Below are 14,674 nucleotides of genomic sequence, written 5' to 3'. Positions count from 1 at the left end.
TTTTGAAAGTTGTTTTAGTACCAGTAAAAATGTATATCAGTTAATAGTTAACAAACTAATTTATAAGAAGACATTCATTAAACAAGAAGAAGAAGAAGTGGGGGAGTGAAGGGAAGGACTACCAAAACAACCCAAGAGTTGTAAGTCATTGGACTGTTTTGTTTGGTTAGACTTTTGCCAGGGCGTAGGTTTGTACTGAGTGGATTAGATTTGGCTTTTTGTTTGTTGACAGATCAAGCGCAAGGTTTTGAGAGCCTTTGTGATAATAAGAAATTGACACACAGATGGCCCAGTGTTGGAAGAGAAGAGTGAAATATTGGCTCATTTTTCCTTCTATCCTTCTGTCCTGCCAGGAAAACAGAAATAACATTCTCTCCCAGATTTTCATGCTGTGATGTTATGAAAATAGGATGAAGAGCAACTTTCCTTTGGGTTAGAGTGCGGCCTTGACTGGTGAGCAAGCTATGCTTTGCTTCTCTTGCTATAGTCTGAAGGGACACCGGTGATGGGGTTCTGAGCATTACCATCCCCTCTGGGCCTTCTTTGGAGCTAAACCACATAAAGTCAGAAGAGTCAGCCAACCTTGACAACATTCTGAATCATCGGGTCCTCAGAGAGGAGAGGACCTGCTTTGCAATGTAAGACTTTACAGTATTGAGGAGACCAGGCTTGATACCTTGTTACCATTTTTGAAAGAAATTGGTCACTGGACAGTTCTGATAGACAGCTAATTGTTGAAATTTTAAAAGCGAATGACCACTTTAAGAATTGTGCATATTATATAATAGCAGAAGCCTGATTTTATTCCTTTTTTTAATGTTTGTTTGTTTATTTATTTATTTTTGAGAGACAAAGAATCTCAAGCAGGCCTCACGCTATCAGCGCAGAGCCCCACGCAGGTCTTGATCCCACAAACTGTGAGATCATCACCAGAGCCGAAATCAAGAGTCGGACGCTTATCCAACTAAGCCATCCAGACAACGTCCCCCCTGCCCCTTTTTTTAATGTTTATTTATTTTTGAGAGAGAGACACAGAGAGAGAGAGAAGCCTGATTTTATTCTTGAAAGCTTCTTCGTCTCCTGACTCTGAGTGCTGTGAAATTATCAAGACTACACATTACAATGTTAGAATTGTAATGGACCTTAAAAAACATAGCTGCCATTTTTGCACCTTTATTCATAGAGCTCTAGGAGTTCCTCAGAGACGCCTCAGGGGCCTTACAAGGGCAGAGTAGGTTTAGGACATGAGCTTTGGGTCCACCTAACCCCACCTCCACCACAGTTCTGATGCGTTACATATTGGCCCCTGTTTAAGATTGCATTTAAAGAGTGTCACACAGAGCAAAACCGTGTTTGAGAAAAGTCATTGAGTAGCCCTACTTCCTTGCTTTGCACAAAGTTCACTTTGAGGCCCAGAAAGGCCAATAACTTGTCCAAGATCACATATTCTGTCAGATGTGAGTCAGGTTTTTTTGACACTCAGGTGATTGCCACTTGTACTACATTGAATTCAGCACCTTTATTTTTGTTCCTTTGGTAGCTAATACTGTATACAACCACCACTCAAAGGATGGTCCACAGACCAGCCCAGGACAGGGACAGAAATTAGAGTAAACATTTAGGAACTTTTATATTCCTTGATATTAACTTCTATAAATTGGAATTTGGGTTTTTTATGTCTTTTTAGAATGTCACTTTCCTAGTATTTCATACTATTTTATTTTATTTTACTTAGTATGTTGCAAAAATCTTGGTCCACAATGGATTGGAGATTTTAAAAAGAAAAATAAATGGCCCTTCACGAACCCCGATAGTCTGAGAAGCATTGTGATATAGAGCATTGACTTTCTAGAGAGATGAAGCCAGTTAGGGGCCGCAAACAAGAAGCAGGTCTTTACAGAACCTTTCTGGATTCTGAGCAGGTAGGAAGGCAGCTTTACTTGTTCTTTTTGCTTAAACTTTTAATATAGTATCATTTTTCTTTATCAAGTAAAAATTATTATAACTTGTATAAAACTAAGAGATTGTGTATTTAATATGTATAATAATATATGAGGATTATATTTTTAATAGTAATGTTTTTTTATGAGCTCTTTAGAATTATGATCTCAATTTAATTGGCTATGGGTTTGTTGAACCGAGTTTCATAGTTGGTTTTCTTACCATTTAGTTTCTCTTTATTCTAAAAATAAATTCTCCCAATGTATTTTTTAATTTTAATTTTCATTGTTATTGTGATAAGATTACTTACATGAGATCTATTCAGGTATTATTATTATTATTATTACCAGTATTATTATTATTATTATTATTATTATTATTATTATTATTTTATAGTCTGTCTCCCTTAGAACAGGAGCTCCTAAGGGACCTCCTTAAAGGGGCAGTCCCTAAGGGACCAGTCCCAGTCAGGTAAATAGTAGGTGCCTGGTGAATGAATGTTCATGTGGGATTGGATGGACCAAATGTTTGGACCTGAGCCTTTTTAAGATCTTACTCTTGTGTAATTTACTTTTATTACATGACTCAGTGAGTTCAGAATTTTATTTAATGTACTCTTACTAACTTAAATATCCTTTAAACACAGAATTATTTTGCCCAACCAAATTTACTCCTAAAAAGTATTTTTAAATGTTTTTCATTGTTATTTTGATTTCTGGTCAATTAAAAAGAGTATATAGAGGCACCTGGGTGGCTCAGTCAGTTAAGCGGCTGACTTTGGCTCAGGTCATGACCTCACAGTGTGTGAGTTCAAGCCCCACGTCAGACTCTGAGCTGATGGCTCAGAGCCTGGAGCCTGCTTCAGATTCTGTCTCCCTCTCTCTCTGACCCTCCCCTGCTCACACTCTGTCTCGTCTGTCTCTCTCTCGAGAATAAATAAACATTAAAAATATATATATAAAGATTAATCTTATATAATATGCAAGAATTGAAGAAGGGGCTTTTTTTTTATTTTTAATTATTTTTTTAATGTTTTATTTATTTTTGAGAGAGAGAGAGACAGAGCATGAGCAGGGGAGGGGCAGAGAGAGAGGGAGACACAGAATCCAAAGCAGGCTCCAGGCTCTGAGCTGTCAGCACAGAGCCTGATGTGGGACTCGAACTCACGGACTATGAGATCATGACCTGAGCTGAAGTCAGACGCCCAAATGACCGAGCCACCCAGGCGCCCCAGGGCTTTTTTTTTTTTTAAATGATTTCACTTACCTAAATTAATATACCTCTCTCTTTAAAATAATCTTGAGTATTCCAGATAACTATTTCTGTTCTAATCCTAGTTTCAAAATACTAGGTTCTCTGAATTCTTCAAAAAATGCTATTCTTTCTATAATAAGGGGCCTAAATTTGAGTTTTCATGATTCCTTAGCAACTTTGAAGTCTTGTGTGGAGTAAAGATGGAAGAGACATCCTCTGTTAGCCTCTGCTTCTGTTCTTTGAGATTCAGATACTAGCCTTCAACTGTGGATAAAACTATTTGTCCTGCCTCCAGGGAGCAACGAAGAGAACCAGTTGACCTAGAATTATAAAATGTAGTCAATTTGTATTATTTTTAGATTTCATTCAAAGAAGTTGGTGCTTATGTCACATTGATCATTTCTAGCTTTGGAGGAGCCTCGTTTATCTTATAAGGGCCAGTATGTTGTGAAATGTTGTCACATGAGTCACTGCAACTTTCCAAGCCTTAGGACCTTTCAGGGAGGCAGGAAACCTGCTCCTTTTTTCTTTCCCCTCTTTTTCCCCAGAGGCTGTATGACTCTTGTCAATAGTTTTGATGTCAGTTACTTGAGAAGTTGTTGCCATAGAGAACCATCCTTTTAAAACATGTTTATGTTGGCTTTTCTTAATGAATGGTAATTTGAGTAGCTGACAAGGCAACTGGAAAAAAAAAAAAAAAATGAACAGCTTTGTTAGCATTGGCCTTCATATGAGGAATTTGGCATTCTTTGTATTGCTCTACAGTTGTCCAGTACAGAGTGAGATATTTTGTCCCCTCCAGTTCCCCATTATCTTCTCTGAGATGTCCAGTTTGTTTGTTGGAATTTGTAAATTCCAAGCAAAGTTCTGATCCTAATTATTAGAAAGTTATCTATAGGCTTATAGGGTGTTGGAAGTTCTCTTTGATATCTGGTCACTTCATCACCAGACTTTCTCCTTGTCTACCATCCTTTGCTACTTGAAGTCAGACAGCAGTTAGCAACCCCTTCACCATCCACTAGCATTAATTCAGGAAGTTAGCAGGAGACAAGAGATTGAAAACTCCCATCAAATCCAAAGCCCCCCAGTTCCATATATATGTGTATGTATATGAGTCTGTATGTGTATGTGTGTGTGTATACTTCAAAAGCATCCAACATTTCCAAACAGCAGATCATATTTTATGATAAATGTATTCATTTATTTGTTCAGCACATATTTACTTAGCATCTATGTTTATTTATATACTAGAGAACACACTTCTACAGATTTTTTACTGATGAAATTCAAAACTTTATTTATAGACAGTGATATTTGAAATTCACATAATTTTTACATGTCATGACATATTCTTTTGATTTTCCCCCCAATTTAAAATGTAAAAACTGGAGCATCTGGGTGGCTCAGTCGGTTAAGCATCTGACTCTATAGATTTCAGCTCAGATCATGATCTCATGGTTCGTGAGTTCGAGCTCTACTTTGGGCTCTGTGCTGACAGTATGGAGTCTGCTTGGGATTTTCTTTCTCTGTCCCTCTCCTCCCCCGCCCCTCCCCCACTCATGTTGTCTCTCTCAAAAATAAATTTAAAAAATAAAATATAAAAACCTCCTCTCCACCCCGAGAGAGAGAGAGAGAGAACACGAGCAAGGTAGAGGGGCAGAAGGAGAGAGAGAGGAAATCTCAAGCAGGCTTGACAGCACAGAGCCCAACATGAGGCTCAATCCCATGACCCTGAGATCATGACCAGAGCCGAAATCAAGAGTCAGACACTCAACCAATTGAGCCACCCAAGTGCCCCATTATATTTTTTATTTTTACCCCAACTTTTAATCAAAACTTCTGTTCAATCAGGTGGAGTTTTACATTTGTTTTTAACCCTTGTGATGCTTTCTAATACTAAAAACAATTGTGTTTCCCAGGCAGATTCCCTAAGACTGGTTACAGCTGAGACTTGGTATGTTTAGCCTAACTCCAGAGTGAGTGATGGAGATCTTGAAAAAAAAAAAAAAAACACAAAAAACACAGAATTTCACACTTCAATAAACCTTTTGTGAGTGCAGACAGCTCTTTGTCAGTAAAACACTGAATGTTTCCAATTATACGGAAACCAAAAAGGTACCTAGAAAGCAAAAGAAATGCCAGTGTGGTGGCACACTTCTTGCTTTCTATCTAACGGTATGGACCACTGCTTAGCTTACCCTTTAGAGACAGACCCATTTAGTTGACTCCCTAGAATCAGAGGCTTTCCCAGGTTGTATTTTCTGCTCAAGATACAACATACCTGTACCGTAACAGCTTGCTACCAGGGGCTTCTAGTGTAACTTTCATCCAGCTATTTGTCTTCTCAAAATAAGCCCCTACCTTTGCCTCTGATATGCCCTAGAACTTTCTTGCTGTCCAACTTTTTCTTTTACAAAAACAGTTCAGCCCATGCATGTGGTTTTGTTGCTGTGTTCACCCAGTGCACAGAGTGCATGTGACGGTTCTCATACAATAGGACCTATTTTTTTCTTTTCCAACTGGGAGGTGACTATGGAAACGTGTAGTAATAGACCAGAGAAGTGTGTGGATTGGTTGACCGAGCTCCTCCACAGCACTAAGGGCCACAGGAAGTAATTGGCTGATCACTCTGAAAGGCACTCACTATACCTTGCAGTAGTTAGAGAAGCAGTATGCACCAGGAGGCCTGGTGGCATCTGATGAGAAGGGAATGGTTTCATCTGGATGGAAAGAATATACACTGCAAAATGCTAACTGTCTCCTTCCTACTCTTCCAAGCACCTTCTAGTCATTAGACCTGCTTGGCATGCAGACATATCGGTACCAACAAATACAAAGCTTATGGCTCAGTGGGTGGCAGTGGGGGTATCTTTCAAGCCTTGTAGGCTGGTGTTTTGTGTGCTTTCCTTGAGCACTCACCATGCAGTTGTTCCTTATTAGAGAATATGTGTGCTGAATATAAATGAAATAATAATGGTCTTTGCCTTCAAGGAACTTAACATTTCCTTGGGAAGATGCTTACAAAGCAAATACACAAAATCAGAAAACAGAAGTCATTAATAATAATTGCTAGTCACAGACAGTAAACAAGACAGGATGTTCCACAAGGGATCAAGGGATCAGGCTTGTTGAAAGAGGCAGTTTTGCACTTGGTCTTCAAGAAGGTGATGCACCTGGGTGCCCGGGTGGCTTGGTCGGCTAAGCGTCCGACTCTTGGTTCCAGCTCAGGTCATGATCTCACAGTTTGCGTGTTCGAGCACCACATCAGGCTCCTTGCTGACAGTGCAGAGCCTGCTTGGGATTCTCCCTCTCCCTCTCTTTCTGGCCTTCCTCCACTCTCTTTCTCTGTCTCTGCCTCTCTCTCTCTCTCAAAATAAATAAATAAACTTAAAAAAGAAGAAGAAGAAGGTGGTGCACCTATGTGTAAAAAATCTGCGAGAACATCATCGGCCCACATACCGAGTGACTGCATCAGCCCACCCTGCCCCCTCCATTGGCAGAGGGTTTAGTGCATACACATTCTGGCAGGACTTTCATCTTGACAAGTGATGAAACCACTTCATGAATTTATATCTGTCCAAAATGAATGGATGCAATTTCGACAACCCAAGAGTAGATCAAGACGTAATTTGTGTTTGTCAGAACTGTCCTGGTGAAAAACTTGGAAAAGATACAAAATGTTCTTTCAAACCACTCACTTGCCAAGCTTTCTTAACTTTTCACAGACTAATCCAACACAAGCTGAGGACAGACAGATGAGACTGAAAGTGAACATGAGTTCATCACAGGCAATAGCTATCAGAGCTAATAACTCCAGTGGCTAAATCCATTACTCTTGAGCTCTGGATGTCTACTTTTTCTTTCAACGAGGAAAGTTCATTGAAGGATTACTGTTGCAGCATGTTCTCTATGTTTTAACGTGGAAATCAAAAGGCTTCAGACATCTTATCACTTAAGATCAGCAGTGACATATGAGAAAGGCTGGTGAGCTGAAAGCCTTTTGCCTTTGAAACCTCACCCCTGGACTAGTCTGCTACCATGAGTTAAGAGTTTATATTTGCCCCAAACACCTAACTGAATCTTCAACCCAGAATGCTTTGTTTTCCTGCCCTGCAAGATACTAACAACATTCTTCTGAGAGCAATAAAGAGAATACTCTTTATTTGCGCATTCTGCTGTTAATCCAGTTTAGTACACATGTTTGAAAGGCACAGATTGTGAACCCAGAAGTGCTTGAGCACATAGCTCATTAAGCTGCAGAGCCTCTAGAGAGAAATACTTAAGAGAAACAAAGAACAAACTCATAATTCTGTAGACATTTGAGAAAAGTTGACATGCATAGCTTGGGGCATCTTCCAGGCACCTGAGATGGTTGCGTTATATTATAATTGGTGTCTTCAGGATCTCCCTCTGCAAGGTCTTGTTTCCTTTGCATCCATTCTGCCCCACCATCCCTAATCCCAGTGGTAATTTGGAACCGCCAAAACAAAAACTGTTTTGTTCGGAACTGCCAGTGGTAATTGGGAACTGGTAATTCGGTGTAATTGGCACACAGTATGCAGTCTTGAACCACTTGATCTAAATGTTGCTGAGAGAAAACAGACAAAGCAAGTCAACAGTAGGAGGGGCCGCCTACCTCACCAAGTGATCGCTGTCTGCATTCAAAGTGTCCAGGTGGAGGTTGTAAGACATTTGTCCAGGAGGGAGTCTTGCCTTAGGTGGAAGGTTGGACTTGGCTTTTACTTCCTGCTTCAAAACACTCACACTTTGCTAAGTGAATTTACATGCTAATGTGACTAATTAAAAAACTCTTAAACCTGGCTTTGGGCTATTTTTTATTTTTATAAATTGCAAACTAGACAAGAGTCTTTGTTCTGTTTCGAAAGTAGTATCTATTTCTGGTGACATTTTTTCTACACTGAAGCTTTGCATCAGTTAATTTCTGCCCTCATCAAAGGTGAGTCCATGGGTTATATGACCAACGAACATATATTTCAGTTTTAGGATGATTTCTGAAGGAGAGAAACAGTGACAAGTGAGTCTGTGTGACAGGCTAAAAGTTAGGATGCCAAGTGGAAAGAGAAAGGGCTTTGTGTCTGGCAGTCTTGGGGCTGAATCCCCCTGCTGCCAGTTCCTGCCACAAGATCTACTGCACAGTTAAGTGTTTTGAGTGTCCATTTCTGTCTCTGTAAAATAGAGAGAATGCCTCTCCTCGGGTTGCTTTGAGGGTCACATGAGATGACTTATGATAATAAGTGACTGGCATGTTGAAGGCATCCAAGAAATGATAGCTGCTTCCTTCAGTACCCCCAGGTATGGCCACTTTGGGGAAAGTTGCCGTATGCGATTGCATGGAGTGTTCCCACACGGTTTTTCTAGCTTGAACCCATTGAGGTTCTGTGAAGTGAGAAACAGTTCCTCCTGAGTTCTCACCCACAGAGTATTAATTGGGTAGAAATTAAGTCCCTAGCTATCATTTGGGAGGACTGATTATCAAATGTTTTTTCAACACATACTCTTCTATGCTCTGAAAGAAAGGAGAACACTGAGGCTTTCTGGGAACAGACAGTATTAACTCATGAAACAGTTTTTAGAGCAACACAAGAGTAGTTTCTAAAATACATCAAAAATATTTAAAGTCTCTAAATGTACTTTGGGCCTTTCTGATTGACAAAAAAAGAAGGTAGGACAGTGGGTAGATTACAGATTTAGGAAGAGGTGTTTTAAACTGTTTTATTAATTCCATTACCATTTCCCCTCCTCATTCACGGACCTCTTTCTTTGAAAAGCTTATTCATCTTAAGTCCTGGGCATTCACAGCTACATTGGACACGTGCCTGCCCTGGCTGAGTGTGGAGTCTTGTGAACTGACCGGTCATGGTCGGCACAAAGGCTAGGGGTGCCCATGTCAGAGCCCAGCTCCAACACATACGACTCTCCCACCTGCATGCGTCACTGGACCCCAGCGAAAGCCCGCATTTCTTCTTGCACATGCCGTTCTCAAGCCGGGACTTAAAGAATCCTAGATTGTGGAGGCATAAAAGCCAAGGGAGAGGTTGCCAGGTTATTCATTACAGAAGCCCACCACATTTTTTATTCTAGTCGGGTAAAATCATTAGCATTTCCCTTGCTGTGCCTTTGGAGAACACAAGGTTAGGGTATGTGAAAGATCAGTGGAGATTTTCAAGCCAAGGTCTAGAAAAAGAGAACCTTCAAAATTGTTAAGTACAAAATGAGAGTTTATTATTTTTTAAAGTTTTAGATTTTTACTACCTTCCTTTGAATTTGGGATGATTTCTAGGATGTAGGTGTAAAATAGATGCATCCTCCAGTTTTTTTTGTTTTTATTGATTTTAGCCTCTATATAGTGTCCGTTCTTTTAAGCAAATTCTAAACAGCTGTTCAGTACAAAACAGTATTTGGCTCTTTCACCTCTTCTGAATGGTCTTACTGGATCTGCTCTTCTGCTACATGCGTTCTTACAAGTGGTATAAAAAAGTTTCCACAGGTAGACTGTAGGTAGATTGGTCTCACTGCTTGGCTTAGCAGTGGGGTGGTAGTTTTCAATGAACAGAGTTGATCTGCCTGCTTGTATACTGTCTCATTGAATCTTCTCTCTTATATCATAGAGAAGTGGCCAGCCACAAGTGTCTCTTCAGAGATCAGGAAATTTTAGGCCTTCAGGGGACCTTAGAAGTTACCTCATTTTGGGGCGCCTGGGTGGCTCAGTCAGTTAAGCATCCGACTTCAGCTGAGGTCATGATCTCACGGTCCATGAGTTCGAGCCCCCTGTCTGGCTCTGTGCTGACAGCTCAGAGCCTGGGGCCTGCTTTGGATTCTCTGTCTCCCTCTCTCTCTGCCCCTCCCCCGCTCACACTCTGTCTCTCTCTGTCGCTGAAAAGTAAACCTTAAAAAAAAAAAAGATGAAGTTACTTTGTTTGACCTACTTCTTTGGCTTGATAATAGGTAATTGAAGCCTAGAGAGGTTATGGGATTTACCTGAGGACCTCCATTAGTTAACAGAAAGAATTAGAATTTTAAAAAAAACAAAAAAGTTTCTGAATCCCTAAGCTTGAATCAAATGTTTACTAAGGTGACTAACCATATCTCCTTTGGTAGTGTTTAATATGGAACTGGAAGTTTTCAACCTATTTGTAAATTTATTTTACTTGTTTTTAGAACATTGTTAGCAAACTGGTGCACTCTCAAAGTTTACAAAGTAGTTAAAGTGACATTTGGTATTACAGATTTTTTTTTTTTTTTGAGGTTGTATTGTGTGTTTAATGGAAATGTGGAAAGGTGCAAGTTGTTTGTATTTCAAACAACTAGAAAGTAACTCTTGCTTTTTTCGGTGCTTACTTTGAAGTAGAGACGAAATATGAAAAGTCCTTGTTTTCTTGAAAAGCTGTACATTTTTCATATTCACGGACAAGAATGTAGAAACTGGGATTACAATCACTCTAGTAAAACTAGGTTTATAATTTATAAAATCATAAAATATGGACTTATGAAGTGTGAATCCTGGGCACTGCTCCTACAGGAATTCAGATCTGCAACTGATTCCTGCTGTTACCATGGTTTTTAAAACAGATACATTCCTGTAGTGTGGGAGGGTGGCTGCCCTTGGCCTTAAATGGCTCCCTTCATCAAGTCTTTGTTTTGCCTACACTTTCTTTGAGATAAATCGGATTTGGGTGCTGGCACCTCTTGCTTGTCTCCATGCCCTGCTAAGCTTGGTGTGCAGTAGCCCATGGTTATTAAAATCCTTATCACCATAAGGAGTTAATTATGAGCATAGTTATTTTCTGGGATTAGAAAGCCCTGCTGAATTCAACAAGTGACTCAAAAATAGTCTTATATTTCCTATTAGTTAAAAGTGTGATTAATACCAGCAGCTAGTTCTGTGATTTAACTGTTAACAGCAGGAATTCAGGAGGTAATAAATAGGTGAGCAAGGTAAGGAGCCATAAGATATAATTTAAATTTGAGTTCCTCAGACACAGAAGAGTTGGCCCACATAAGATAAACTCCTTTTAATGCCATGAAACTAAATGAGATCTGTTTTACATAAACGGGCCACCTTCACAGACTATCTACTGTCTGGGTGTGGTTGTGTGCCCTTAAATGGAAGGCAAGACCGTTCTTGTCCATTAAACCCGGATTAGCTAACACCAGGAGACCTTGAGAAGACTTTTTGTTCTGCTGTGCAGAACTTCAGCTTTTTCAACATTTAAGAAATAAAAAGACAAATGACCTTGTGTTTTTCTCCTGGGGCAGCTATTTTTAATTTTTTTGCACAATTACCCAATGGGATTGCAGCCAGAATTGAATGCTGATAGGTAACATTTGAACTTCTTCCCAAGGCTTAGTTGGTTTATTCTATATGTTCTGCATTTTACATTTCAAAATTTTAAAATCGGCCACACGATTTTGTGTTTTGGGTCTTGAGTAAAATAAGGTGTGTGTTGATTGGATACGTTGTGATACAAAGTGAGATACCCTTTGGAGAGCTCCCTGGGGCAGTGGACACTCAAAGCCCAATTGTTCGTTGATGGAATATTAATTCTGCTGGAATTTCAAAAAGGATGCTACGTTAATTCCACTGAGCTGGTTTTTGAGTTCTGTATCAAGAAAATGCATAGTCCGTTTATATGTGTTGGTTTGTGATAAAGTTCGCTGCACGGGCAGAACTTTGCCTGCCAAGTTCAGAATAATTTGTAAAATGCTAGTTTGGAAACTGATTTATTCAGAAAACCGTTTACCCACCCTTCCAACATGAAAGGGTCAGACAACCAGTCTCTTCCTGTGAAAATAAGTAAATATGAAGGAAGAAGCCAGGTAATTATGGAAACCTAAGTTTAGCATTATTATTTAATGGCTTGATTACTTTAAAATTTTCTGTGGGCACAGTTCTAGATATTGACATGACTTAAAGCATAGTCCTTATATTCTTTATCTTGTAGGTACTTTCTTTCCTCTCACATGTTTTCATTGCCTTGCTGCCAGCCACAACCCATATGGTGATACCAACATTTCATTTTTTATTCTAGCCTATTAGGAATTTTCTCACTTCTAAAGCCTTACAGCTGAATGTATTTATTTAAAATTAAAATATAAACCCCACTTAATCCCAGCTGTTATGAGTGAGTAAATTCTTCACATTTGGAAAAAAGACTAACACACCCATGAGTATCTAATCCATGTCAGGGTAGGGATGGGGTCATCTCCCTTCTCTCCGCCCCCAGCCGAGGGAAAGACGACTCCTCATGCTAACCTGTTATTTCTGAGAAGAGGAAGGAACACCTTCACTTCCAGTCACCGTGTGTCCTCTCCTGGAGGGCCACCCTCTGCCTTCAGAGGAGACAGGTGTTCCTGACACACCAGCTTCCAGTTGGTGTTGGGCTCCTGTTATAGGAAGGGTTAACCTAGGCATGTGTCATCTGTGTTTCTAGGTCTAATGCACAGAGACTTGTCTAATTGATAACAGAGCTGAAATAGGTGTCCAACAAAATCACAAAGCTAGAGGACTTCAGTGTCCATGTTTTTAAGGGAGACTCTGGTTAGTCATCATTTATAACATTGTTGCTAAGGAGCTGTTTACTCAGAATTCCAGGTAGGTGACTTAGGAAGCTAACATATGAAGTTAGCTTCTGTCTGGTCGAATACAGCTTTCAACCAGTGTCTGGCCGCCTCGTTCTGTGCTTTGCAGTTCAGCCCTACCAATGGGGAGAGAAAGAGATGAGGGGGAAGCCAGGCACTCAGCCTGGTCTACTGGTGAGTGAGAGTAGCTCCATGTGCAGGCCCCCAGGATGCTGTGAGGAGTAACCAGCTGATGCCTAACTGATTTTAACTTTTTTCCCCACCTTAGGATGATTCCAGCCCTGCCACTCCAGATGGGAATGCACCCTCCACTACAACAACCAGTGCCTTCACCATCCAGGAGTACTTTGCCAAGCGGATGGCAGAGCTAAAGAATAAGCCACAGGTCATAGCTGCAGGGCCTGACCTCACAGAGACCCAAATGGAAAGAAAAAGGGGAAAGAAAAGAAAGAAGGAGGCAAAAGATAAAAATGTGGAGAATTACACCGAACCCAAGGCCAAGAAGAAGAGAGACCAAGTTGAATGGCAGCTCAGAGACCCTTGTTGGGACGAGAATTCTGGTGTTTCTGCTGAGGATGGAGAGGATTGTGTGTGGCCGCCTGACGACCAGGACATGGCCCCAAAGCCCAAAAAAAGGAAACAAAAGAAAAAGCTACAAAAGCAAGTTGAGGTAGCAGTGGATGCTATATTAGATGAAATACCAGTGAAAAAGAAGAAGAAGAAAGGTCCCAAATAAGTTCTCCAGAGCCAGGACCTTCCAGCCACTCAGATGTCAGGGCACCACGAGCAAACACCTTTGGCCTGAAGTCAGAACAGAGTTCACCCAAGAGGGCTTTGACATGCCCAGGGGTTGCTGAGTCTCACCCTCTCACCACGTTTTTCCCAGCGTTTATCCAGAGAACTTTCTAATGTTCCAAATCATGGCTCTCATAAACAAATAAATTTCTTTTTAGACTGTGAGCCCTTCAGCATGAGTGTTTATTCATATTTATTTGAACACATAGTTATGTGTGTGTGCACATGTGTATGTAGGTATGTCACAGTCTGTATTTGCTCTTGATTTCCTTCAGTAACAATGAATTTTGCTTCCTTCTCAAGGATTTAGTCTAATTAAAGGATTAAGAGGCAATAGTTTAAATTCAGATACTTCTTTTTGTTCTATAGCCAACCATACGTTTTTGCCAAGCAGGTATTATGTGATTACATTCCCAAATCAGAGCGTTGTTGGGTTTAGTTTGGTTTTGATGGGGAAATTGTTTTAATACCCTCTCTTCCACTGAGCGATGATGGCCATGTGTTCTGAGGTCTTCTCCCCAGAACGTCAGAGTTTAGGAAGTGAACTGAGACTCTAAGGATAGTGTAACCTTCCAGTTCTCTCAGATGCCCCTCAGCCATTCCTCACCCAGTGTGGGCCATCAGATCTATTTCCATGTGGTCATGCTTGGGGATAGTCCCCTGTCGTGGGCTCTGCCTTGTTTGTAATGATCAGGAGTTTCAAAAATACTTAGAATATAAAGTAATGAAATTAATTTCCTCTGGAAAGCAGTCTCTAGATTGGGACTGCCTTATGAAAGTTCTTAAAAGTATAATTATTACATATATAATAAAAGGTATCTTTCCATCCTGCTCAAACCAAAAGGTGTCACCTCGTTGTGTTTATCCTTCTGTCTTCCCACACCCTGGCAAGTCTCCCTGTGTGCTGGTTAAGCTCTCTCTGTGCGGCTTTGCTTCAGACACCCTCACGCCCTCTTTGGGACACAAAGTGAAAAAGGTTTGGAGATCCAGGCCTACCGTTTTCCCAGCGTCTTTGCCCTCTTCTGCTTACTTTCTTCTCCTCATCTCTCCCTTTTCTTCATCCTTTTCCCCTTTTACTCTTTCT

At 40.4% G+C, this 14,674-nt stretch overlaps 1 protein-coding gene across 1 annotated transcript in view; it reads left to right on the top strand.

Annotated features, from left to right (window-relative positions):
- The window catches only part of PINX1 (PIN2 (TERF1) interacting telomerase inhibitor 1), an 87,718-nt gene extending 73,963 nt beyond the window's left edge, over positions 1 to 13,755 (top strand). Inside the window, exon 7 of the mRNA XM_042935006.1 lies at positions 13,064 to 13,755. Within this exon, the coding sequence (XP_042790940.1) occupies positions 13,064 to 13,531 (468 nt within the window). The 3' untranslated portion in view covers positions 13,532 to 13,755. The remainder of the gene's footprint in view (positions 1 to 13,063) is intronic.
- Positions 13,756 to 14,674: the final 919 nt, after the last annotated feature.

This window comes from Panthera leo, chromosome B1, assembly GCF_018350215.1.
Source record: "Panthera leo isolate Ple1 chromosome B1, P.leo_Ple1_pat1.1, whole genome shotgun sequence".
NCBI classification, from domain to species: domain Eukaryota; kingdom Metazoa; phylum Chordata; class Mammalia; order Carnivora; family Felidae; genus Panthera; species Panthera leo.
The sequence above is the reverse complement of the archived record's forward strand: the minus strand, read 5'-3'. Positions and strand labels throughout refer to the sequence as shown.